This window comes from Aspergillus fijiensis, assembly GCF_003184825.1.
Source record: "Aspergillus fijiensis CBS 313.89 unplaced genomic scaffold BO72scaffold_120, whole genome shotgun sequence".
Classification (NCBI taxonomy): Eukaryota; Fungi; Ascomycota; class Eurotiomycetes; order Eurotiales; family Aspergillaceae; genus Aspergillus; species Aspergillus fijiensis.
Genome location: NW_024469096.1, coordinates 22,971 through 47,679, shown reverse-complemented (window position 1 = coordinate 47,679; position 24,709 = coordinate 22,971). Strand labels below are relative to the sequence as shown.

General features: G+C 53.0%; 6 protein-coding genes across 6 annotated transcripts; 3 read left to right on the top strand and 3 right to left on the bottom strand.

Moving 5' to 3' along the window:
• Positions 1 to 4,996: 4,996 nt before the first annotated feature.
• On the top strand, positions 4,997 to 6,680 carry BO72DRAFT_393073 (Pkinase-domain-containing protein; the record flags this gene model as incomplete). Its single annotated transcript, XM_040941920.1, has 5 exons — positions 4,997 to 5,131; positions 5,180 to 5,713; positions 5,769 to 6,060; positions 6,125 to 6,494; positions 6,551 to 6,680. The coding sequence occupies 5 exons, from the start codon at positions 4,997 to 4,999 to the stop codon at positions 6,678 to 6,680; spliced, it is 1,461 nt and encodes a 486-aa protein (XP_040795032.1).
• A 1,198-nt stretch (positions 6,681 to 7,878) lies between these two features.
• On the bottom strand, positions 7,879 to 11,133 carry BO72DRAFT_442943 (secretory pathway Sec39 family protein). The gene is made up of 3 exons (XM_040943539.1): positions 9,526 to 11,133; positions 9,322 to 9,475; positions 7,879 to 9,260 (listed from the first exon to the last, which is right to left on the bottom strand). Exons 1-3 carry the CDS (start codon positions 11,060 to 11,062, stop codon positions 8,048 to 8,050), a joined length of 2,904 nt encoding a protein of 967 aa, XP_040795031.1. The 5' UTR covers positions 11,063 to 11,133; the 3' UTR covers positions 7,879 to 8,047.
• Positions 11,134 to 11,328: 195 nt separating this feature from the next.
• Positions 11,329 to 12,379, top strand: BO72DRAFT_454071 (uncharacterized protein). The gene is made up of 3 exons (XM_040946140.1): positions 11,329 to 11,438; positions 11,564 to 11,700; positions 11,830 to 12,379. The coding sequence occupies exons 1-3, from the start codon at positions 11,411 to 11,413 to the stop codon at positions 11,974 to 11,976; spliced, it is 312 nt and encodes a 103-aa protein (XP_040795030.1). The 5' UTR covers positions 11,329 to 11,410; the 3' UTR covers positions 11,977 to 12,379.
• Positions 11,796 to 12,558, bottom strand: BO72DRAFT_38239 (uncharacterized protein). The gene has a single exon (XM_040941473.1). The coding sequence runs from the start codon at positions 12,442 to 12,444 to the stop codon at positions 12,034 to 12,036; it is 411 nt and encodes a 136-aa protein (XP_040795029.1). The 5' UTR covers positions 12,445 to 12,558; the 3' UTR covers positions 11,796 to 12,033.
• Positions 12,559 to 13,910: 1,352 nt separating this feature from the next.
• BO72DRAFT_38226 (DNA-binding ATPase) lies at positions 13,911 to 20,331 on the top strand. Its single transcript, XM_040941467.1, has 4 exons — positions 13,911 to 14,307; positions 14,367 to 14,384; positions 14,461 to 19,836; positions 19,906 to 20,331. Exons 1-4 carry the CDS (start codon positions 14,297 to 14,299, stop codon positions 20,198 to 20,200), a joined length of 5,700 nt encoding a protein of 1,899 aa, XP_040795028.1. The 5' UTR covers positions 13,911 to 14,296; the 3' UTR covers positions 20,201 to 20,331.
• Positions 20,332 to 21,059: 728 nt separating this feature from the next.
• Positions 21,060 to 24,522, bottom strand: BO72DRAFT_454069 (M28 family metallopeptidase). The gene has a single exon (XM_040946139.1). It carries the CDS (start codon positions 24,349 to 24,351, stop codon positions 21,301 to 21,303), a length of 3,051 nt encoding a protein of 1,016 aa, XP_040795027.1. The 5' UTR covers positions 24,352 to 24,522; the 3' UTR covers positions 21,060 to 21,300.
• Positions 24,523 to 24,709: the final 187 nt, after the last annotated feature.

Genomic DNA, 24,709 nt, shown 5'->3' with positions numbered 1-24,709 from the left:
GGTAGTTTGATACTCGAAACCTCATAGGCAGTTTAGGGGTCAAAAATGGGTCCACTCTCATCTGTTTTTTGTTTTTTTTTGGGGGGGGGGAGGGGTGTTCATATTTTCACTATGGTCCTCGTGGGATAGTCTCACGGTTGGTCCCTGTGCCCACTGCCCAGGTTCGGTCCAAGCGCGGGCGGTTCTGAACTGGTTCTGACTTTCTGATGGATGATCGGTTGTTCAATTGCTTCTTTCGACCTTGTCGACTTCCCTTTTTGGTTGGTTCTTCTGCGCTTAGGGGTTCTTTAGTGTCCCTAGTACTCCGTACTCGGGTCGGGGTCGAAGTATAGCACTCCCAGCTATAGGTTTCCTTTTACTCGTACCTGCATATCATGTATGTAGGTACCCTTTGGCAGTATGAGTATTTCGTGAATGACCGGACCACGCTCTGTGGTAGTTTCATGATTCATGCAGAGTACACAAGCGAGGACCAGAGAATGCGTGATGCGTAACTTAGACTATGTGCTGAGACTGGCGAGACACCCAGAAGTTTGGGCTGTCACACCGCACCCAGCAATAATATGAGAGTCAGGGGCAGCAACTCAATTACGGAGTGGTCTAGTCTACTCTAGTCTACTGAGCCACAGGAAACGTTTGGAGGCCCGCTTAGTAGTCCGTGTTTCACCTTTCCTCTTTAGGCCAATCAGCGCGCGCTTTTGTGGGTCTCACAACAATTGCTGAATTTGTCCCTGACGCCACCGACCATTCACCGTCTTGGCTGACATCCCGCTGTGGCTCGCTTCCCCGCTGTCCTCCCCTTCACGGAATCCCAGTGGCCAGCACAGTGGGTCGGCTCATTGCCCCTGTCTCGCTGCTGCGAAGTTTGGCCTTCTTCCATTGTGCTTGTTGTTCAGGTGGTTATTGTTGTTGTCTTGCTTCGGCAAAAGGCTTGTTGGTAGTCGTTGTTAGTCAATACCAATACTCAATAGCCTGAGCAGCCTATAGTAGACTACCGAGTCAAGTCCAATGGGCCAAAAACTAAACAATGGATAGTGTTGTCCTATTTTTGCTCGGAGGTGATTCTTCCACCGAGGAGGTTGTAAACTCATTCTGAGAAGCATGCGGTTAGCAACCCGACTGACTTTTGCCGACTGGAGTCGATCAAATAATCACAATACTATAATGCCGCTGGTCTTGACCATAGCGCCTGGTGCTCGAGGGCAACGGGCTGGGCGAGGGTTAAAGCCTCCGTCCCGAGTCCTCGTGAAACCCTTGCTTGTTTAGGATCTTCTTTTGAGCTTGTTGCACTTCGACCGATTAATTCCCCCCGCGCATGTGTTTGCGTGCAACTTCTGACGTAGCCTAACAATAACGACAATGAACAGCACTCTCTGCATGTGCTTTTCCCGCCGTCTCCTCGCCCGGTCCCTGAAAGCACCTCCGCAGTAGAAATCTCATTTCACCGTGGTGACCACTGGCCCCATCGTATTGGACGAGTCCAGAGTCTCGCTCGGCGCCACGGTCGTCCTCATTGATTGCTTAATCTAAACCCACTGGTCGCTAATCGAGATTCGGCTAGCCCCTTGACCTCGAGAGTTGAGGGGGACAGACTACCACCTTCCTGACTGTCCTTTTTGACTTTTGCCCTCGAAGCGATGAGCAGACGTTGTGCGTGTCGCGATCGGCGTGGTTTGTGGAACGCGGCAGAAGCAGGAGAAGAACAATGCAGTGACGCGTTGGAAAGATGCCGTGCCTACAGCAAATGCATGCAGAAGAGGTGATGGCGCAATCGAGAAGGATTTGGTTTTGATTGGGGGAAGGGAAGAGTTTCGGAGATGGGGGTTGCAGATGGAACCTTGAACCGAGTGAGATTGAACAGATGGTAGCCGCCCAAATGCAGCGATCGCATGCTGGGCGGGCGGCTAGCATGGGGTAAGTAAGTTCCGTTGCTTAGTTAGTCGCAGGTAACTTACTAACTTAGCAGCTGTTCATTCCACCATTGAAATGTCACTATCATCGGCAGACTATTGGAACCCTCTTTTCTGCTATTAAAAGCTCAGACGGGCTCGTCGTTGGGAAAATTGGGTGATCATCTCCGAGAATTTCACCCCCAACCCTGATCCGTTGCGACACGGTTTCTTTTTTGGGGTGAAAGATCCGGTGCGATGAACTATAAGAGAGTAAGATAGGAAAAGGGGGCCAATATGGGCTGCTAAGTTGGGATCAATTGTCAATAGTGGAATTTCTGGATCCAGAAGTCTTGATTGGTATGTACGTAAAGGATAGCGGGCAATTGTTTACCCCGTAGTGGCAGAAGGAACCATGGTATGCAGCGAATATACGGAGTAGCGTTAGGAGAATCCTGCCCTCAATGCCGTGGCAAGGGGAAGGGCGGGCGGGGGATCACCAGAAACGAAACAATCCTGACCACTATAAATTGCTGGCGCGCCCTGCAAACACTCGACGGGACTCTTGGTCCAGCACTCAGAGGTTACGAGTGAAGAATCTTGTTCAAGACTCCAAGTGCCGGTGCTGGTTGAAGTCGGCTCCGCCGATCAACAGGGGCACGAACTGGCCATCAATCGGCTGCGATGTCCAACTTCGGATTCACACCGGCATGGAACTTGGACCTTTTCTTTACCCCGGGTTTCTGATTGATGGTATTTGGGCAGCATGAGTGGAGTGAGAAGCATTGGCCTACCCTTGGATCTGCTGTAAGGTGTGACCAACATCCGCTATCCTCGTCATCATCAGAAGCATGTAGTCATCGAATCGGAGACTGCGTCGATGATCAGGGTCGACGCGCCAACAATGAGAAAATGGCGGGACTCACTGACGCTGATCGAGCAAGTGTCTTGGAGATTTGGGGTGGGGGAAAGACCTCCTTCAAGCCAGGATCGTCAATGCCGCGCGTTCTACCGTAGATACTCGTAGCAACCTCTAGTTACTCTACTCAATTATCATGACCTGCATTTGAAAAGGTGATTTGGATTGATCGTGATAGAGTGATGCCACGGCGCATGACCGCTGCTCCGCTGCATAACCGAGAACAAGCCTCGTCGCTTGGCGCCGTTGTTGACCGTAGGGCTACACTAGTACTCGGTTTCAACGGAGAGCCGAGGAAGATGAATAATGGATGATGGATGGATGGCTTCCGAGGAGTTCAGGGTTGGGGTCGAAGCCACAGGGTATGAGATCATTAAAGTGCAAGCTCCCTTCCAACTGCGACCTCAAACTGGCCCTTGCTAGTCCACAATTATCCCAACAGATACGGAGTACCAACAATTGGCATCATTCTCATCGTCATAATCGGTTGGCCCCGTCGCTATGGCGGTGCAAAATTGGCGGATGCTATTTTAAACCGGCTCAATAGTGGGTCGGGGAGCGTTTGTGGCTGCCCCCGATATGCTTGCTGGTGGCTTCGGAGAGATCGAAAGTTTTAAAAATAAAGACTTGGTGAAAGGGAGCGAGCCAGCGTCATTTGTTGGACGTCTGTGTGTCTTCCACAAGGCTGAAGATGGCACGTGTCATGTTTAATCCTCGTCCTGGGAGGTCGATGATGGTCAAAGAACTCAAAGAACGATCACCAGCATCATCACTACGACAACTTCGACAATTGCCCCAATCAGAGAGTGAGAGTGGCATAGAGAGCAATTTCACGGCCCCTTCTCTCATCTCCTACCGAGATGCATTTCTTGGAATGAGCTGGGATGAACTGGGACGAGGGAGATGAGATGTTCGACGGGCCACAAGCACTGGCTGGTACGTATAGATTGAAGGTGGAGTTCCGGGTGAAAGTACCGGATCGGTTGGATGGAGCTTCGAAGCCAGCCAGGGACAAGGCAGGCAGATCAAGTGCATATGAGAACTGGCCGGTGAACGGTCAAAACCCTCGCTTCCACTAGATACTATCACGAAATCTCTCTCTGTCCATTGGATGGGGAGCTGGAAAATGAGTTTTTTTTTGCAATGCCCGCAATTGAAGAGTTTTCATGGATGCCTATGGTTGCCCGACCCTTAAGGCATCAGTTGAACAAAAGAACAATAGACTGTTGTTGACAATAAGCTAGGGTTGATTGAGTGCGCTGGATGTAAAATCTAGATCCGAACAAGAGTTAATAATAAAAGTCATTGATATCCACCTTGAACGTGAGATAGATGAAGTGTGTATCTAAAATGCGAGTTATCTCCTTGGAATTGGAAGGGAGTATATAAAAAGATCGCCGAGTGGACACTGAGCTGTCAAGAATAGTAGCAATTCTCCAGCGCTTTTTGAAACAGTGCGGTTCCACCAGGTCGGACTCCCTCGCCTGTCACAGCCATTAGGTATGTCGAGGATGTGATGTGATCATATTTAATCCTGGCTGCTAGCTGTCTTGACTTTGAAACTAAATTACTTTAACTTCTTATATCTTATAAGTTGCTTGCAGTTTAGTTGTTAAGTTAGTGAGTGGTGTGGAGGTTTGTTTCCATCAGCTGCTGCCAACTGACAAAATCAGCGCCCTCCTCTCTCTTCTTCTTTTCTTCTTCTTTCTTACAACAAACAGACACCAACAACTTCTTCTCATCTTCGGAAATTCCTCGAATGTTGGTCATTAGTCGCCCTCACTCGCTTGGTTAAAATTGCAAATTGCGACTTTGATGGCATCGTCTGCTACATCACCTGTCAACTGACTTGATTCGATTTACCCGGCTGTTTTTGTTATCGCCAACCCCTCTCTCTCTCTCTCTCTTTTCTCCTCTCAGCCGCCGCCGCCTGTCTGGTTAACCCCACGGCCCTCTTTGTTCCGACCACCTCACCACCACCACCATCAATACTACACCACCTCCTTCTCCTCTTTCTCATCTCTTCAACAGTTCATCTCAGCTTTCCATAGCCGCAACCCCTCTTTTCTTCTTCCCAGTTTCTCCCCTACACTCTTTCAAAGTGTCCAACCCAAAGACCGCCGATCTGGCTACCTTGGCTGACCCCAACGAGTTGTTCTTGCCTGGTGAGAGGCAAAACAATCTCGCAATGTCATCCTCGCCAGTCCCCCTCCTCAAACCGCCTGTGCCGGGTAATCGCAGCAATGGCAGCAGTCCTCGACCCCCCAAACTCACCCTGGGTATTCCTCCTTCGCCCAACGCTCGTCCCGTCACAGGAAATGGCGTTCCGACCACTGTAGCGCCTCCGCCGACCGAGGTTCCTCAGCTGCAGCGGCCGGCTGCCCGCCCAGCTCCTCCCCAGCTGCGCCTCGCTACTCCCATGGGTAGCACTCAATCCATTCCCCAGGTCAAACCCCGACCGGCTCCTCCACCTTTGGCGACCAGCGGCCTGAACGAACCGAATGGACACTCTCGAACGGGCAGCTTTACCTATCTCGACGGGAAGGCCAGTGGGCCGGCCTCCGCTTCCTCCTCCAACTATTCCGCGTTATCGTTCGCTATGGGGCTCCGACAGCCACATGGCAGCACCCCCGATCCATCATCTGCGATCAGTTCAGTGTATTCCGACCGGGAAGGTGGAATGTCAATGGAGCGGGACAGCAGCGTCAACAACTTGATCCCGGATCTGGATAAGCTGAGCTTGGAGAAGGGCAGGCCCCTCGACGTGGACGACCTGGATGATGAGGGCTGGCTCGCAGCCAGTGAACAGAAGAAGATCGTGGAGCTGGGTAGTCTGGGTGAAGGCGCGGGAGGTGCTGTGACTCGTTGCAAGCTCAGAGAAGGAAAGACCGTCTTTGCTCTGAAGGTGAGTTGCGCAGCTGAAATGCCACGCTTTCAAAGGATACTAAAGGCTGTCTCAGATCATCACAACCGATCCCAACCCCGACGTCAAGAAACAGATCGTCCGCGAACTCAATTTCAACAAAGACTGTGCCTCGGAACACATCTGTCGCTACTATGGTGCATTCATGGACAAGTCCACAGGAACGATCTCGATCGCAATGGAATTCTGCGAAGGTGGCAGTTTGGACAGCATCTACAAGGAAGTCAAAAAGCTGGGAGGCCGGACAGGAGAAAAGGTGCTGGGCAAGGTCGCCGAAGGCGTCCTAAACGGCTTGACCTATCTCCACAGCCGAAAGATCATCCATCGAGGTAGGCGCTCAGGCATCCATTTTCGTCCATTGGTGATTGGACCTGTCTAATCCGGCATGTACAGACATCAAGCCGTCCAACATTCTTCTTTGCCGAAACGGTCAAGTTAAGCTTTGCGATTTCGGTGTCAGTGGAGAGTTCGGTACCAAGGGTGATGCGAACACCTTTATCGGTACATCGTACTACATGGCACCGGAGCGGATTACGGGACAGTCGTACACGATTACATCGGATGTCTGGTCTTTGGGCGTGACTTTGCTTGAGGTTGCCCAGCATCGCTTCCCCTTTCCAGCTGATGGGACGGAAATGCAACCACGGGCCGGTCTGATTGATCTTCTAACCTACATCGTCCGTCAACCAATCCCCAAGTTGAAAGACGAGCCCGACAATGGCATCCGGTGGTCAGACAACTTCAAGTACTTCATCGAATGCTGGTATGTGCCTGTTACCCCCTTCCATGATGGGTTTGCGTAACTAACGATGGAACTAGTCTGGAGAAAGAACCTCCACGACGAGCGACTCCATGGCGGATGCTGGACCATCCCTGGATGCTGGACATGAAGAACAAAAAGGTCAACATGGCCAATTTTGTGAAGCAGGTGTGGGATTGGAATGAATAGACTGCCTGCACAGCATTAGGACCGCCGCAACCATCCGTGCTCACATTTCTTTCATTGAGCTGATATTGCTACCTCTATTAATTCGATCGCATATTACGGTCTTCCCTCTTGATGCTGACAAGTGGCTGGCCCTTGGTTGACCCGGATGTCAACAGCATACGAATCTGTGATCATCATGACGCTCATTTTTATTCTCATCCGTGCGCTGTCTATCCTTCCTTGGGACCATGGAGTTGGAAATGCTTTTGCGCCCTTTTTGACTATCATCGCCCGACATGATCACGCCTTTCCTTAATACCAAATTCCTCCCTCCCGCCAGCGACAAGGCCCGAATGGTCTACGCATCCTCGTTTTCTTCCACCAGCAAGAACCCATTTGCATTCATCCAGCAACTCGATGTTGTTTTCGCATTTGCTCCAAAAAAGGGATTTCTCTGTTTTTGCCCGACAGCTAGCGGTGCTGGCTCTTTTCTTTTCTGCTCTGATCACTGTCCCCTCTGCGTGTTCCACCATCTCGATTTACCCGGTCTATCATCTTGCACGTGAGCGAATCCATCCATACATAACATACATTCATACATACATCTTCACAGAGAGTACCCCACCAAGGCATCTATCTTCATTCACATACATATGTGCAAACCATCTTGTTTCTTGTCTTTTCTGTCTTGCTGTGTTTGCTTTTTCATATTTCTATTCGAGGACCGGGTCCGCATCTTGTGTATATTGATTGGCGTCTATCCAATTGAGTCAAAACTCATCATCATCATCATCATCATCATCATTTCCATCGTACTCTTTCCCTTTCCATACGATCATGACCATGGTATATAATATGCATTTGCCCGCGTAGAGCAGACAGTCACATGATCGAAAGCCTAATTTGGCTCCGGACCTTGTCGACCACCGTCATGCCTTGGGTTCTATGAATCCGGGTGCCAGATCTCTTGCTCGAATCTTGTATTTATCCCGCCCGACCAATATCATTGCCGAGTCGGTCCAGACTGCTACCCTTACAGTACTAGAAAGTGGTATGTATGCCATATGGTTCCAAATGTACAACACAAGTGAGGTGGGTAACTCATCCAACATGGATCCCAATATACACATACCAAGTATACCTCAGGAACTTCATTCTAGTATTCTTAATATGAAAGGAGGCTCGTAAAGAAGAAAATGAGATATTATTTATAAGATATCATGCCATGCCTGCTAGCAGCGCTATCAATACAACTGAAAAAAAAATCTTCACACCCATCATCATTATCAAATATGCAGATGGAACACGTAATGCCTTCAGATAAGTACTGGGGGTCGGGGGAGGTTGCGGTGTGGCTCTCGTTGAACCGCGGATTATTTATACTCATTCTAAGAACGGTTGACGGGCTGCGCGCCGAGCACCCACCCCAGTCCACTGACTAGTCCATCCGTCACCATGTTACTGACGACGTCTCTCTTGCGGACGCGATCGGAGGGTCCCCCGCCGCCGCCGGGCTCGTAATTCTCAGCGGAGACCACGGAGTCGGTTCGGGCGTGCGAGGAGCTTACGGTGGCTGTGTGGGAGGAGGAGGGTGTGAATCCGTTGTTGTCGTGGTGGGAGGAGAATGGTGAGGCAGTGGTGGTGGTCCTGGTGGCTGCTGCGCGGAGCGGGAATGCATTCTTCTGCAGGGCTAGGGCGGCGCCTCGCGCGACCTCGAAGAGGCCCATGGGCGCTTCTTCGTGGTTGAGACGATGATGCGAGGCGTGCGCGCGGGCACGGCGGGCTTGGTGCTGTCGGGTTTCCAGGGCGTCCTGCTCGGAGGAATCGGCGGGCCCGAACCCGCCGGGGAGGCTTTGCATAGTGAGGGAGGAAGTGAGGTCGCCCTTCGTATCCCAGATGTCTTCTTCGAGGGATTCTTGCGTGCGGAGGTTGCTGAGTTCCTCGTCGCAGCGTCGCCAGGCACCCAGAATCTCTGGGAGCGGATCCGGGTGGTCGGAGGGGACGAGGATGAGGGCAAGGGAGAGAAGCTCCATTCTTTGGGTGAGGTGGGTGATTTGGGACTGCGTGGTGGGAGGGGTAGACGTGCTGGGCGGTGGTGGGCGATACCGTCCGGCGGAATACACCGTACGCCAGGTAATGTCGTCTGTGAGTGTCGTGTCGGGCGTGGATGCGGACGAGGTGGGTGTAAGCCGGGTAAGGATGTAAGAGTAGGCTGTTCCGAAGTCGTGGGAGGTTAGAGCGGAGTTGATGGCTAGAGACATGATGCGGCGTTCGGCGGTGAGGATGGCATCCTGTTCGGGAAGAGGGGCCAGAGTGGAAGCTTCATGGTGATCTGAGAGCCGCGGAGAGAAGCCGGCTGCGACAAGATTGCGGCCTATGGCCAGAAGGTCGTCAACCTTGGTGTAGCTCTTGGGGTTCTGTTCAAGGACTTTTTCAATGAGGGAGAGAGGATCGGAGTGTACGCGGATGCTGACGGGCTGGAAAGGGACGCCGTGCTGTAAGGTGAGGGAGTAAAAGGACAGTGAGTGCGTGGCTGAGATAAGAGCACCAATCTGCTTGAGAGCAACCGAGTCTGAAAAGTGCGGCTGGAAGGCTTGAAGGCTGGTTGGTGATGGCATTAGTGTCGCTCAACTATGATACTTGGAATTAGTACAGAACTTACATTTCGTAGGCTCTCTTCATGCCACCACGAGTTCGATTGCCGTTGCTTGCGTTGTCATATGCTGTGTAAATGGTCTCTCTGACGGCCTCTTCGACCTTGGATGACGTCAGAGTTGAGTCGGAGCTGAGATAAATGTCGACAGCGAGTTTGTACTCTGTCCCTGTTAGTTGATATGCTGATGACCCGGCAAAGAGAGCTGCTTACCTCTGACTTCAAGCAAAGCTTTAAGGACTTCGACTTCAACAACCTCCCGTTCTACTCTCCAAAAGATACCATGGTAGACAGGGCCACTGTTATCCTGTCGGGACGTTTGATCTGCTACCCAATCACGCAGCCAAAGCAATTGCCTACGAACCTTGCCCCAGTCTCGGCCCGGCTTGCTCTGTCTGATCATAGATTGAACCACACCGCGCATTTCGAGCAGTTGCGTATCTACATTGTTGTGTAGACAAAGGTTTGCGGCTGTACGACAGGGCATAGGATGGCCGAGCTCACTCAGCACCTGGAGAGAGACGCAAATGGCGCTGAGGAACGAGATGGATGCGGGAGACGGACGTGTGAGCGGGTTCGATGTTGTGAGAAGCGCATTCTGCATGAGGGAGACTCTCGAGGTAGACGAGATCTGGTCCGAGTCAAACACCACTGACGGTAGTTCTGCATCATCGTCTCTCAGAGACAAATGCTGCTCCAGGTCCAAGAAACTGGCGATCCGCGCGAGAACTTTGATCGACCCATTCAAGGCCGCTGCGCTGACATCAGCATTGGCGTAGACAACGGCCAGTCCAGTCTGTCCGTACCGCGTCCGCAAGTCTTTCATCTCGTCACTTGGTAGGTTAGGGTCCTCCTCGGCATAGCCTCCCAGGTCAACATCCTCCGGGCCATCCCAGTTCGTGAATGCGTTGACTGCGCTCTCGTGATCCACCAAGCTGCGCGCCAGCAGCCACTCGTTAACCTGCTGCCATCCTACCCCTGCATTCGTCTTCGGTTCCACATCGTTCGGCGGAAGTGAGAGAGTGTTTTGCTGCGCAACTTCGTTGAGCTTCCGCCGCTTGGTCCTGTTGCTGCCATACATCCACGCACCCACCAGCCCGCGGAGGTTCTGCACTAAATCCATACTAGTTTTCGTATTGCCGGTCATTGAAAGTAAAACATTAATGGCGATGCTGTTGTCCATCGACTCAAGGATATCCAGAGAGAACGTCTCGTCCTGGCTGGGGTAATATTCGTAGTTCAACCGCAGCAAGGGCAGTAGACTCGAGATTAACCATGTGCGGAGGATAGGAGAGCGTGGATAGAATGGTACGAGAAGATCGAGAATGAGGGGTTGGAGGGCGGTTTCGGAGTCGATGCGATGGGCGCGGTGGATCAAGAATTGGGTCAAGAGGTCGGTTGAATCGTCGGTGTCCTCGTCATCGGGATGCCTTAACGGCAGTAAACGAACCTTGCGTACTCGTTTCCGTGCAATGGTTTCGGTCAAATTCTGGACCGGGGATGTGTCAAGCTCTGCAGCCGTTGAGATGGCGGGCTCTCCATCTACCAAGGCTTCCACAACGGATGTGTATGTTTTGGGGGGGCAACTCTCGGGGAGGAAGGTCAGTATGATGCGCAAAAGGCGCTCGGTTGGCAGCCAGCGAGGGTATTGAGCTTGGAGTTGCGATAACCGGGAGACATCGCCGGTGACACAAAAGTGAATGGCTAACAGAATCGCATGAGCACCTGAGAGCCGAGAGGAACTGGCCATGGCGTGATGAAAAAAAGAATAAGGAGATCCAGGCTAAATGAGTAAAAACAAGAAGAAGAAGAAGCTTGAAGGGAAGAGGGTGATGTGTTCGTGAGCCACTTGGGAAAGACGTCAAGCCTCCCGTCCCGTGCACAGACCGACTTCCGAGGCGGAAAGCAGAAACCAGCAAATCAGCCAATCAATCCCCGGGCGGTGGAAGAATGAACCTCGATCGCTCGCTGCACCCACTCACTCAACTCACTCAAACCTCCGCTCCAGCAATCCCTCCGCCCGCCCCCCCCCCCTTCTACGTACGCTCGACGCCTCCGCCCTTTCGATCTCCTATTCCCACCCTCTCTCAATCTCACAATGGCTTCCGGCTTCGGTAACAACGGCGGTATGTTACTTCTCTGCTTGGGCTGCGGGCAATTGACTGCCACTTTGGCTGGCTTCGCCGGCCCAGGCGCCCGCTTTGACAGCTTCGCCGCGGACATTGTCGGCTGATCTCGCTCTCTCTCGCAGGTCCTTCCCGCTGCTACAACTTCTGGCAAGAGGTCCTGGGTTGTTATGTTGTCAACTCGGCCGAGGGTGAGGCTGGCAAGAAGAAGTGTCTGCCTGCCTTGGAGGATTACCACGAGTGCCTGCACCACAAGAAGGAGGTACGCTTGATTGAACCGATTGTGATCTGTCACCTTGAAATACTTCGATCGCCGAGAGGGACCGGAGTAGACGAGGGGGGGAGAGTAATAGTCCTCTTACTGACGTCCTCTTTTTCTTGGGATTTCTAGATCATGCGCACGATGAAGATGCAGGCTGCCTACCGCAAGGCGGAGGCCGCCCACCCCCGCGACAATGCGCCCAAGGCCGAACAGATCCGCAGTCTAGGTCTGCTAGGGAAGGAAGAGGAGTCGGCTGCGTTCTTGACACGGGCATGAGAGAGGCATGTTGTGCGCATTTAGGGAGTGTGGATTTCATGTTGATTGTTTCAATTACTACCAAGATTCTGCTGGTTTGTTTATCCGTTCTGTCTGTTCATCACTGCGAGGTCCTTCAATGTATAGAAATGGACAATTTTCCTTTTGGTGCCTGCGTGGGCTGTATTGGGCCCAAGCTTGAGGTCTGCAATGCCAATGGTCGCTCTCCACCCATGATGATGAAAGATGATGACTGCACCGTTCAATTCCGGCAATTGATAATGCACATATGAGAATGGCACTGTTTGTCATTGGCCAAGCCCCGATTAATGCTGTGTGTAGTTCCGGGGATCGAGATCCTATTTGGCACGTGTTATAGTTAAAAGAGGTATAATGGAAAGACAAAGAAACAACCAAAATAAAGCAAGGCAAAACAACGTGCAAAGGCGTCATAAGTGATATGTTGATGATTCTGATTCTCTTCCACATGTCTCTGCAATGTTACAATTATAGAGGATATTTAACCAAATTGGTGTGTACGCGATATCACTGTGTTGCAGGACATGATGGCAGAATTCGAGAATTGGAACTGAACTATATATATCTAGCCGGATTTAGTCCATGGGATTTTAAAGCACCAATGTATGCGACGTGATTGGCTCCTCCATCTCCCACGTCATCCGAGGCTGAGAGGCTGTCATCTTTCGGGACTTCTCAAGGCTGGATCGACTCCTTAAGTCGTTAGCGACCTTCAACGGAGTCGTCAGCAGAAGAATCACCGCAGTCGTCGTTGTCGTTGACCACACGGGATGGAGTTGCGCGACGAAGAATTTGCGGCGGAAGCAGGAGGCCATCTGGCATTTTCTTGGCACGCTATTGAAGGGGCGATCGAAACAAGCTCACATGGCGGTCTCACTGGAAACGCACGCAAGTCATTTGCAGGTTGCTACATACATATATTCATCTCTGCGCGGTGGATTATTGAATGCAACACGCAGGGCCTATCCCCGTCCGGCTGCTGACGGAATCGCAATAGTTAACTTATAGCGATAGTTCTATCAGTTACCTGGTATCTGGTATAGCCTACCAACCGTTGAGTGGTTGAGTGAGTGTGTGTCAGGTGGGTTGGCATGCAAGCAGGAGAGTAGACATAGGCCAGATTAAGGATTACTTGTACAATCAACCTCAAGCAAGCAAGCAAGCAGCTACTGAATATCCTTCTCTTTTTTTTTTTTTTTTTCCTGCGCAGGGAGAGTAACTCACGTGACTCAACGAAAACCTTTACGGGAGTGGGGGGCACTAATCCGGAAGCAGGCTAGTGCCCAGGGCCCAAGTATGGGTAGGCGCGCCCAGGCAAAGATGCCCCCAATGATATAAACAGGCTGCGTGACCTCGAGGGCAGGCCGAGCAGCTCTTGTTGATGCTCCTGTGCAGCCCCAGCCCCGGTACACGCCCCGTCCGTCCGCCGTCCTTACTTACAGACTGACTACTACTACTTACTTAACCTACTTTTACCTACTTTACCTACTTTACCTACATTAACTACAACTACAAGGCTACAAAGTTGAGCTAGCTACGTACTGAGTGAACCACCACAGGTACCACTCAACTCAGCCTGTCTCAGTTTGGTCTCCGACTCTTCATCGTCAACTCCCATCACATTCCCGTCATCTGCCGAATTCTTTTTTTTTTTTTTTTTTTTATACTGGTGGAATTCGAATTTCTGATATCATTACCTCAAATTCTATTCCATTCCGGGATCCTTCATGATTCACATGATTCATTTCATCCACGCGGAGTGACTATCTATTCATTATAACAACCTTCAGCTCGGCTACGGTCATTTTACTTCCACCTGGTGACAACCGTGCCTAGATTAGGACCGGATCTCCACTCATCAATCAGCTTTCGCTCTGATCGCCCTGTGATCTGACGGAAACTGATTCTGTCCAGTGTATCTGGATTTTTTCTTTATTCATTTCTTTTTTTTTTTTTCACCCCCCCCTTTAACCTTTCCCTTCTTCCCCTTTGACGCATACTCGACGTTGACTCGATGGCTGTGACGTGGGTGTAACCGTCGTGTTTACTTTACATCCGTCTCCCTCTCCTCCACTCTCCGTCGTTCTCTTGCTTTACTTAATTTCCGGACGGGGGTTGTGGTGTGCTACTGAAAGGAGATTGATTTTACCATTAATTTGTTAATAATTCTGGTCACTTTCTCGGCTTCGTTCACGATACCCCTGCCTTTTGTTGTGCTCTCAGTTCCTTTTTTTTCTTGATTATTCTTGGCTGTGTTATATTACGACCATCTGTATAGCTTTCCTTGTCACAAAAATCCGCCATGACTTCCAGGTAAGTTTCCTGCCATTCCGCTTCCGTCTGGTACCGGCCACTAACCCATTTCGTTCTAGACTTGACCGTCTTGTCACGTGAGTAATCGACAGCTTTCCCCATCCCTGCACGCTTACCTAAGGAAGGGACGAACTGACCAATCACCACCTGCAGGTTACTTGAGACAGGCAGCACGCCGCTCATCCGCAATACTGCGGCTCAACAGCTGGCCGACGTGCAGAAGCAGCATCCGGATGAACTCTTCAACCTTCTCGGTCGCATTCTGCCCTATCTGCGTTCTAAGTCTTGGGACACTAGAACAGCCGCTGCTAAGGCAATCGGCTTGATCGTCACTAATGCAGACACCTTCGACCCCAATGAGGAAGATGGCGATCACATCAAACAGGCTGACGATGAAGATGGCGGCGTCGAGATCAAGTCGGAAGGCGAATCGGCCGCCACTGCCAGTGATCTCCTTAGGCTTGAAACCATCAATATCGCCGCCATCCTGAAATACGGCAAGCGGCTGTTGGGAAGCGCAGGCAAGGAGTACGAATACTCATTGGCCGGCATGGATCCAGCCGCTCGACTCCAGCACCAGAAGAAAACCTTGCACGCTCGTCTGGGTCTCGCAGGAGAGTACATCGAGGAGGATCTGATTGATGACGGCGATTTGGTTTTGAAGACACCGGGAATCAAGGAGGAAGTTCCCCAACATAGGGACAGTATCCACCATCTATCCTCTACCACCCCTCTTGCATCGCCTATGGAACCCGCCAACGGCGAGGAGGCCGGTCTCAGTAAGCGACAATTGAACCAACTGAAGCGGAAGAACAAGCAGAGCGCAAAAATGGGCGCGAACAAGGTCCGAGTCGTGGATCTGTCGACGCGCAGACCGTCGGATAACGTTACCACTCCTTCAGCTGTTACTCCACACCCGATTAAAGCGGAGAACGGTGAGGAGCGCAATGGCGACGTAAAGCAGGATTACTTCAACCTTGAGCGGTCGACTGGTGGCGACGACGATCAGAAGATCGTTTCGGAGTTCAAAGGATCGGTTGTCCCAGAAAAATCCTACATCCAACCAGAGATCACGGATGAGGGTCCCAGCAACTCATGGCCATATGATCCCATGTGCGAGTTCCTCATGGTCGATATCTTCGATCCTAACTGGGAGGTGCGCCACGGAGCCGCAATGGCACTTCGGGAGGTTATCCGCGTTCAAGGTGCTGGCGCAGGTCGTGTACGAGGTAAGAGTAGGGCCGAGAACAATGTCCTCAACCGGCAGTATCTGGACGACCTCGCCTGCCGACTACTTTGTGTTCTCATGCTTGACCGGTTTGGTGACTACATCTCCGACAATGTTGTGGCGCCCATCAGAGAGACTGTGGGTCAAACACTTGGTGCACTCTTGTCCCAGCTCCCGTCGCGTTCCGTGGTGTCAGTCTACAAGTGTCTGTACCGCATCATTATGCAGAAAGACCTGGACCTGGACCGGCCCATTTGGGAGGTCTGCCACGGTGGTATGATCGGTCTCCGGTACTTGGTTGCGGTCCGCAAAGATATCCTGGTGAAGGATCGTGCACTTATGGACGGCGTATTAGAGGCTGTGATGAAGGGACTGGGAGACTTTGACGACGATGTGCGGGCTGTTAGTGCTGCAACCCTGGTTCCAATGGCTGAGGAATTTGTGGCTTCCCGACAAAGCACATTGGGTAATTTGATGATCATTGTTTGGGACTGTTTGTCGAACCTGCAAGATGACCTGAGCGCCAGTACGGGCTCGGTCATGGATCTTCTGGCCAAGCTCTGCACATTCCGCGAAGTTCTGGATGCGATGAAGGCCAATGCGTCCGTGGATTTCGAGTCCTCGTTCGGAAACCTGGTCCCTCGCCTCTACCCTTTCCTGCGACACACAATCACCAGCGTCCGTTCAGCAGTTCTCCGGGCTCTCATTACCTTCTTGCAGCTTGAGGGCGAGGGCACAAATGACTGGGTGAATGGCAAGGCTTTGCGTCTGATTTTCCAGAACCTGTTAGTCGAGCGCAACGAGGGTGTGCTCAAGCTTTCTCTTCAGGTGTGGTCGGAGCTGCTTAGAGCGCTGGAGTCGCGTGGCCTGTTCCAGACCGAAGCTGACCTTCTGAGCCACATCCAACCCTTGATTACTCTGACAATGTCTCCCTTCGGTGTTCCTCGGTACCCCATTCCCATGAATGCTTCCCTCTTTATCAAGCCCTCGGGCGTTCCATTCCCGATGAGCGCTGCTGCACCAGCCAAGTCCTCCCCAAGTGCAGTCAGTGCACAGTCTGATGGGACCAAGAAGCGTGGACGCAAGGTGGAAAAGAAGGAAGTCCCGACCATGTCGGCTCATAACGTGGACGGCCACATGCTCCAGGGCGATATTGACTTGGTTGGCGCCGATACCATGTTGCGGTCCAAGATATATGCCGCCAAGGCGCTGGGCCAGCTTCTTTCTGTCTGGGATAAGAGCGCACTCCCGAGTCTGTGGCAGTCTATTGTGGAGGGCTTGAAGCACTCCGCATCCACGTCTCAGCTCTCGTCAGCGATGATCATCGAGGAATATGCGAGAGTGGCCGGCCCAAGCAGCAAGTACTCCTCGACTCTCTGCGAGCATTTGCGTCCGATCATCGAAGGCGACCGACCGCTGTGGTACGGCGATATCGCATGCTATCTTCATGTTGCCCGCGCCCAGTGTCACTCGCTGCTCAATGCCTTCCGCGACCATGCCCATGTTCCTAGCTCAAGACTTCCGACTCTTGCTGTCGTTGTTCAAGGAGACGCCGAGGCCGGCCCAAGTGCGTTCTCATTGGCAGATGCTGAGAAGGTCATCGGACCGGATTTCGAGCGGTTGAAGAAAGGACTGGCACCCGCTCAGCGCATTACTGCTCTGCAGGTCCTGAATGACACGCGGGCAACCGCAGAGAACTCTGTCGAAGAAGCAAAGAATGTTCGGGAACAGAGGGATCTTCGGGTTCTAGCAGCTGCGGCTGGTGCGCTGGTGGCTCTGCATGACATTCCAAAGAAGCCGGGCCATATTATCAAGGGCATGATGGATAGCATCAAGAAGGAAGAAAATGCTGAACTTCAACAGCGTTCTGCTACAGCGATCTCAACCTTGGTGGAGTACTACACCACGGCCACTAAACGCGGACCGGTCGACAAAGTCATTGGAAACTTGGTCAAATACTGCTGTGTGGACTCGTCTGAGACCCCCGAGTTCCACCACAACGCCTCGCTGGAGAAGTCCATTCTTTCCCTGCGGAAGGAGGAGGATCGACGGGACCATCCCGACGCAGCCAAGTTTGAACGAGAGGCCAAGGCGGCGCGAATCATGCGTCGGGGTGCTAAGGACGCTCTCGAGCAACTGGCAGTCAAATTTGGTCCTGATCTCTTGGAGAAAGTGCCCAACCTTGCCACTCTGGTCGAGCGGCCACTCAAGGACACGCTTACTGGAAGTCTCCCGGAGGACATTCTTGACCCGGACAATGAGTTGGGTCAGGAAGTCGTTGATGGTTTGTCGACATTGCGCGCCCTGCTACCCAAATTCGATCGTGGTCTCCACACCTGGGTAGTCAGTCTCATGCCTCTTATTATCAAGGCTCTGCAGTGTCGTCTGTCGGTTATTCGATATGCGGCCGCCAAGTGCTTCGCGACTATCTGCAGCGTCATCTCGGTAGAGGGAATGACGATGCTGGTAGAGAAGGTGCTGCCAACCATCAACGATCCCTTGGACGTTCACCACCGTCAAGGAGCTGTCGAGTGTATTTACCATCTGATCCATGTGATGGAGGATCGTATCCTTCCATACGTCATTTTCCTTGTCGTACCCGTGCTTGGACGAATGAGCGATTCTGACAACGACGTGAGACTGCTGGCGACGACGTCGTTCGCAACGCTGGTCAAACTCGTTCCCTTGGAAGCTGGCATTCCCGACCCTCCCGGTCTCTCCGAGGAACTGCTCAAGGGTCGTGATCGCGAGAGGAAGTTCATGGCTCAGATGTTGGATTCCAAGAAGGTGGAAGAGTTCTCATTGCCAGTTGCGATTAAAGCGGAGCTCAGACCTTATCAGCAGGAAGGTGTCAATTGGCTTGCTTTTCTTAACCGCTACAATCTCCATGGTATTCTTTGTGACGATATGGGTCTTGGTAAAACCCTGCAAACGATCTGCATTGTCTCAAGTGATCATCATCTGCGAGCCGAAGAGTTCGCCAAGACCCAAGCGCCAGAGGTCCGGAAGCTTCCGTCTTTGATCGTGTGCCCGCCCTCACTTTCCGGCCATTGGCAGCAAGAGGTCAAGCAGTACGCTCCGTTCCTGAATTGTGTTGCTTATGTGGGCCCCCCAGCAGAGCGCGCCAGACTGCAAGATAGCCTGAGCGAGGCGGATATCGTCGTAACATCGTACGATATCTGTCGCAATGACAACGACGTTCTGCGTCCGATCAGCTGGAATTACTGCGTGCTAGACGAGGGTCATTTGATCAAGAACCCCAAGGCCAAGGTGACGATCGCGGTCAAGCGCCTCCAGAGCAACCATCGGTTGATTCTCTCTGGTACACCCATTCAGAATAACGTACTGGAGCTGTGGTCGTTGTTCGACTTCTTGATGCCTGGGTTCTTGGGTACAGAGAAGGTCTTCTTAGACCGATTCGCCAAGCCCATTGCGGCCAGTCGATTCAGCAAGTCGTCTTCCAAAGAACAGGAAGCCGGCGCACTAGCGATTGAGGCGCTGCACAAGCAGGTGCTGCCGTTCCTGCTCCGTCGTCTGAAGGAGGAGGTCCTGAACGACCTGCCACCGAAAATCATCCAGAACTACTACTGTGATCCCAGTGAGCTGCAGAAGAAACTCTTTGAGGACTTCTCCAAGAAGGAGCAGAAGGAGCTGGCCGACAAGCTGGGAAGCTCCGAGAAATCAGACAAGGAGCATATCTTCCAAGCACTGCAGTACATGCGTCGTCTCTGCAACTCTCCCGCGCTGGTGGTGAAGGAAGGCCACAAGCAGTACAACGAAGTCCAGCAGTATCTGACCACCAAGCACTCCAATATCCGGGACGTGTCCCACGCGCCGAAGCTCAGCGCTCTGCGCGACCTGCTTCTCGACTGCGGAATCGGCATTGATCCCCCGACGGAAGGTGACCTGGGCACGGGAACCAGCTACGTGAGCCCGCACCGAGCCCTGATCTTCTGTCAGATGAAGGAGATGCTTGATATCGTCCAGAGTGAGGTCCTGCGGAAGCTTCTTCCTTCAGTCCAATATCTTCGATTGGATGGTGGAGTCGAGGCAACCAAGCGTCAAGACATCGTTAACCGCTTTAACTCCGACCCGAGCTATGACGTTCTGCTTCTGACCACCAGTGTTGGTGGTCTGGGTCTGAACCTGACGGGAGCCGACACGGTGATCTTCGTGGAACACGACTGGAACCCGCAGAAGGATATCCAGGCCATGGATCGTGCCCATCGTATTGGACAGAAGAAGGTCGTCAATGTGTACCGTTTGATCACGCGAGGGACTCTGGAGGAGAAGATCTTGAAGTGAGTTATTTTTTTTTGTTCTCAAAAGCGCATCTTTGCATAACGTACTAACCACGGGAAAACCTCTAGTCTGCAACGATTCAAGATCGACGTCGCCTCGACGGTAGTCAACCAACAGAACGCCGGTCTGAACACAATGGACACGGATCAACTGCTAGATCTGTTCAACCTCGGCGAAACCGCCGATAACGCCGAGAAACCCAGCGAGCCCACCGGCAACGAGGTGGACATGGTGGACATCGACGGCGAGGTCAAAGAAAAGGGCAAGAAGGGCTGGCTGGACGATTTGGGCGAGCTCTGGGACGACCGCCAGTACCAGGAAGAATACAACCTCGACTCCTTCCTAGCCACCATGAAGGGGTGATCATTGGTGCCTGGCTCCCTCACAAACAGGAGGGAAAACCAAAAAAAATTCACCTACATACAAAACCCATTCACACCTACTCACCAACCTACTACCCATCCACCCATCCACCCACCTATCACACCATCCTACCATTTTATTGATTGACGACCGCCTCGGAAGGCCACGAGACGAAACCTGATTTGAAACTCTTCACATAACTTTATTTGCCCCCCAAATTCCAATTCCCATGAATAGAACTCTTCGGAGAGGCTTCTCTTAATGTTTCTGCAGGTTTACAGGGCAATTTCTCTCTGCTTTCTGTGGCAGATGGCAGAAAGGGAAAAGGAGTGTATGCTAGCTAGTTTTTATCTTTTTCTATCTTCTTTTTTGCCACTCTTAAACCTTTTTTTTTCCCTCAGAATTTCTTCTAGTCAATGTATTATAAACTGGCGATCGAACACTCATGACATTTATGCTCTGCTCCTGCTCCTGCTCCAACATAGGCTCACTGCCATATTTTCCGGAAGAGAGAAAGTGAGGGAAGAGGTGTTTTGAGGTATTTTCAGTGTGTTTCTCATGCAGTAGGCGAGTAGGCGAGTAGTCAAGTACACAAGTAAGAAGGGGAAACTACAAGTGCTCGCACACTGGGAGTCGAGCTACAGTATGGGGTAGGGATGGTTGCTGGCATGGTATCATACATGTATCACATTCTACCACAAGAAAGTTATACTGTACGCGTATCGTCATTCGAGTATGAGTATCAGTAGTAACACCAATAGGATTACAGCATCAGCATCAGCACCAGCACCAGCATCAACCTCGGCATCAGCATCAGCATAACCCCCAACATGAACATTACCCCCCCCCCCCCCCCAACCTACCCTCACCAAGCCTCCCAAACAACAACACATACAAATCCTTCCAAAAAAGCTAAACCCGAGTCCCACAGGGACATTACACACACCAAACAAGAAGCAGAGCATACAATCGGATGCAAAAATAAAGCAAGGTAAAGGTAAGGTCAGGCCAGAGCCGAAGCCATGACCTACCAGAAAAAGCTAATCAGGAGCTATCAGGCTTGGAAGACATGGAAACAAACGTTCAAAGGAAAAATCAAATCAAATCTCGAATTCCTTATACCCTTCCACCAACCCATCCGAGAACTTGGTAGCAGCCACCCAGACCGGCGCATACTGTTTCACCTCGTCGAGGGCGGGGATGGCTCCGATGCGATTGTGGTCGCTCCAGAGACAGACGACCCGTCCTTTCAACTTGGCCTTGTCCTCATCGTCGTCGCCAGTTGCAGCTGAAGACAGGGAGTCGACGAGGACGTACTCTTCGCCGGACGCGGCATCGGTCACGACCTCCGTGGTGGGCGGCGCGAGGGACGGCGGGGGCACGGTCCACTCCACGTCCACGGTCCAGGTATTCTCCCACTCGCGGCTCCACAGGCGGATCTCTTGCGTGCCCAGCGGGGACGTGTGCGGGAAGCGCGGGTCGTACGCGCTGCCGGCCACGCTGAAGGAGGAGATGGGGGTGTCGAAGGTGATCCTGCAGGCGCGAGTGTTGAGGCCGGACAGTTGGATCTGAGCGGTTTGGAGGTTGTCGCCTTGCTCCGCGGAATGCGAGGAGGACTCCGTGGCGGACACGTTGAAGGTCAGCCAGGATTTGTAGTCCTCGGGCGCCGAGGGCACAACATCTGGCATGGGACCGGGCCAGGAGCACTTCGTGCGTGCAGCGAGCGCACTACAGACCAGATCCTGGCCGTGGACGCTTGGGAGCGCGTGAGCCACCTGGGCGACGAAGGGCGAGATCCCGATCAGCGACACGTTGGTTGCGGCCGCGTCGAGGTTGATCTCCTGGTGGAAGAAGATCTTCAGGCGGTTGGACGCCGAGAACGGGAACGCGACCAGGTTGTAGATCAGGCACCCCAAGAAAATCGCCAGCAAGAACAGAGGGATATGATATGTGTGGCGGTGGATGTAAGGGAGGAGCGGGGTGAGAAGGAAGGTAGTCAGGGCTGCGATGGCGATGTAGATGAACAGAGAGGAACTGCCGTCCTGGCCGGTTTGATGCAATGCGCTGGTTAGCAGCAAGGCCAGGGGCCCGACCATGATGAGCACAATCGGTGCCGTCAGCAGGAATTGCAGCACCCAGGTCCATTTCGGCAGGTGTGCGCTCCAGCGTTGCTCGTGGCCGTAAACGTGCGGGTCGCTGGGTTCGTCGGGGCCCTCATGCTCCCCCGTGACGCGCACGTAGTTGGCAAAGGTCGTACGCTGGCCGCCTCCCAGCAGAGACGTCGACTCGGTGGGTTGCTCGTCGCCGGAATCGACGTGCTCGTCTCCGTCGTGCTCCGAGGTGTGTTCCTCGCCCGAGGCTGTGCCCAGTCGACTGCCGCCATAACTGCTGGGACGGCGCGATGACGCCGGCACCGGCGCATACTGACTGGCGTACTCTGACTTCCGAGGCAGGGCGAACAGCTCCAGATAGGAAATCCAGGTGGCCAGGAACGTGCCACAGAAGGAGAAGAAAACCCAATACCCGCCAGCCAGACCCCACTGGTTCTCGTAGACCGTCGCAATCACCAACATCACCCAGGCGAGCACAAACATCCACGTCAAAGTATAGATGCGGTGGAAGGCCGAGGGGCGCGCAAAGTCGGCGACGCGCGACACGAACCAGGCCAGAAACGTCCAGGCCGACAGCATCATACCCCACACCGCATACTCGCTGCTGTGGATGATCAACGGATTGACTTTGGTCACCAGGTACGCCAACCCAACCGTGACGGCCGTCGGAATCACAAACAGAAAGGGGAACCGGAAGAACCCGCGCAGTCCCTGCAGCGACACGGCCTCCCCATTGTCGAGCGACGACTTGACCGTGGACCGGAACAGGTACATCTTGTTGGCCCGGCTCAGGGCAACACTCGTGACCAACAAGCCCAGGGGCGCGACAATGAGCATCGTCACCGACAGCGCAAACAAGGTATGCAGCTGGAACACCACGAAGGTCGCTCCGAAGAGGTCGAACCACACTCCGCGCGATCCTCTCTTCCCACCATCGCTACTATCATCACTGACCAGCCCCTCGGTCGTCTTCACCGCCGCCTCCAGCATGTGCCACAGGCTCTCCACAGTCGTGTGCCTCGAATCATCCTGGTCGGTATGATATCTGGCCCTAGGCTCCATAAACGCGACATCCAAGCCCCTCATGCCCAGATCTCCTTCGAACACGACATAGTCCGTCTGGGAACTGATGAGGCCGACCTCAAACCCATTGGCCGCCAACACGGACCCGAACGGGTGTTTCGCGCGCCTATAGTTCCTCGTCACTTCGGTGTCACTGCCTCGGAACAGGATCGCCCGACCACCGGCGCCGGCCCCCTCCAGATTCAGAAAGGTCTGCGTGAACTTGGACAGCGGGTGCTGGCTGAACACGCGCGCTCCGTTGAGGAAATCCTCCTCGCCGTTGTTGAAGAGCACCACCACGCCGCGACGCGGGGCATGGCCCGGGGTGGTGAAGTACTTGATCAACTGAAGACAGGTGACGACGCCGACCCCGTCATCCGTCGCGCCATAGCCGGTGGAGACGCTGTCATAGTGGGCGTTCACCAGCACACCTCCGCTTCCTCCCTCCGACCCCAGAACTAGGTCAACATCATCATCATCCTCTCCACGGATGTAGACTAGGAGGTTGGTGCCTTCAAAGTAGACCGCGGTGTTGGACGACTTGAGGGTATTGCCGACGAAGGAGAGGTTGGACTGGTTGTCGTCGAAGATGTAGACGGTGGGTCGAGTTTCGTCGTCGGCATTGTAGATCGTAGGAGGCTCATGGAAGCCCTGGTACCGGTTAGCCTTGTGGTCAGACTGCCCGGGTGTATCCGCGTTGTTGTCGTGGACAATCTCCTTCACTCGGCGGAGAAGCCAATCTCGGACCTCGTCGTTCCGGCGCGAATTATACGGATGGTACCCGTTGGTCAGGACCTGCAGATCGGCCCAAGCTTCGTGGAGATCGAGACCGTTGGGGGTGGAGGATGCACTGGGCGCCGAGGGGAGCACGTGGTGGACGACAAGGAGGGGGATCACAAAGGCGAGGTAGACGGCGGTCGTAATGAGAGTCACGGGCCACCGCGTGAAGGCCAGTGGATTGCCGCGCGGGGTAGCCATCTCTCTCTCTCTCCCCCTTCTCGCTCTTTTGCCTTTCTGCGCTATATTTGTACTAGCTGAGAGAAGTGTCCGTAGTCGCTCTCAGCTGCTGCAGAAGCCTTCTTTTGGCTGGGCTGAGCTGGAGCGGGGACTGGAACTGAGCTGGGCTGAGCTACAGTGAAGTGGAAGGGAGAGAATGCGGAGAAGGAACGAATCGGAAATGGAATGATGGTTGATCGGCCCATGCGAAACCCGTCATTATGTCACCGCCAGCCCACTCAGTCACTTTCAGTCACTTTCAGTCAACTTATCTACTATGTGTACTTCGTACTCCGTACAGTATGTGTATACAGTACAATAGTAGTATAAAGTTATGCTT

What these genes read in the sequence shown, in the direction of transcription:
- BO72DRAFT_442943 (XM_040943539.1), bottom strand. Translation starts at nt 11,062, where the DNA reads ATGGCCAGTTCCTCTCGGCTCTCAGGTGCTCATGCGATTCTGTTAGCC. An exon ending in AGCTTTGCTTGAAGTCAGAG is followed by an intron (nt 9,476 to 9,525) that starts GTAAGCAGCTCT and finishes TAACAGGGACAG; the next exon opens with AGTACAAACTCGCTGTCGAC. An exon ending in ATGAAGAGAGCCTACGAAAT is followed by an intron (nt 9,261 to 9,321) that starts GTAAGTTCTGTA and finishes ATCACCAACCAG; the next exon opens with CCTTCAAGCCTTCCAGCCGC.
- BO72DRAFT_454071 (XM_040946140.1), top strand. Translation starts at nt 11,411, where the DNA reads ATGGCTTCCGGCTTCGGTAACAACGGCG. An exon ending in CGGCTTCGGTAACAACGGCG is followed by an intron (nt 11,439 to 11,563) that starts GTATGTTACTTC and finishes TCTCTCTCGCAG; the next exon opens with GTCCTTCCCGCTGCTACAAC. An exon ending in GCCTGCACCACAAGAAGGAG is followed by an intron (nt 11,701 to 11,829) that starts GTACGCTTGATT and finishes TGGGATTTCTAG; the next exon opens with ATCATGCGCACGATGAAGAT.
- BO72DRAFT_38239 (XM_040941473.1), bottom strand. Translation starts at nt 12,444, where the DNA reads ATGTGGAAGAGAATCAGAATCATCAACATATCACTTATGACGCCTTTG.
- BO72DRAFT_38226 (XM_040941467.1), top strand. An exon ending in CTGGAGGAGAAGATCTTGAA is followed by an intron (nt 19,837 to 19,905) that starts GTGAGTTATTTT and finishes GAAAACCTCTAG; the next exon opens with TCTGCAACGATTCAAGATCG.
- BO72DRAFT_454069 (XM_040946139.1), bottom strand. Translation starts at nt 24,351, where the DNA reads ATGGCTACCCCGCGCGGCAATCCACTGGCCTTCACGCGGTGGCCCGTG.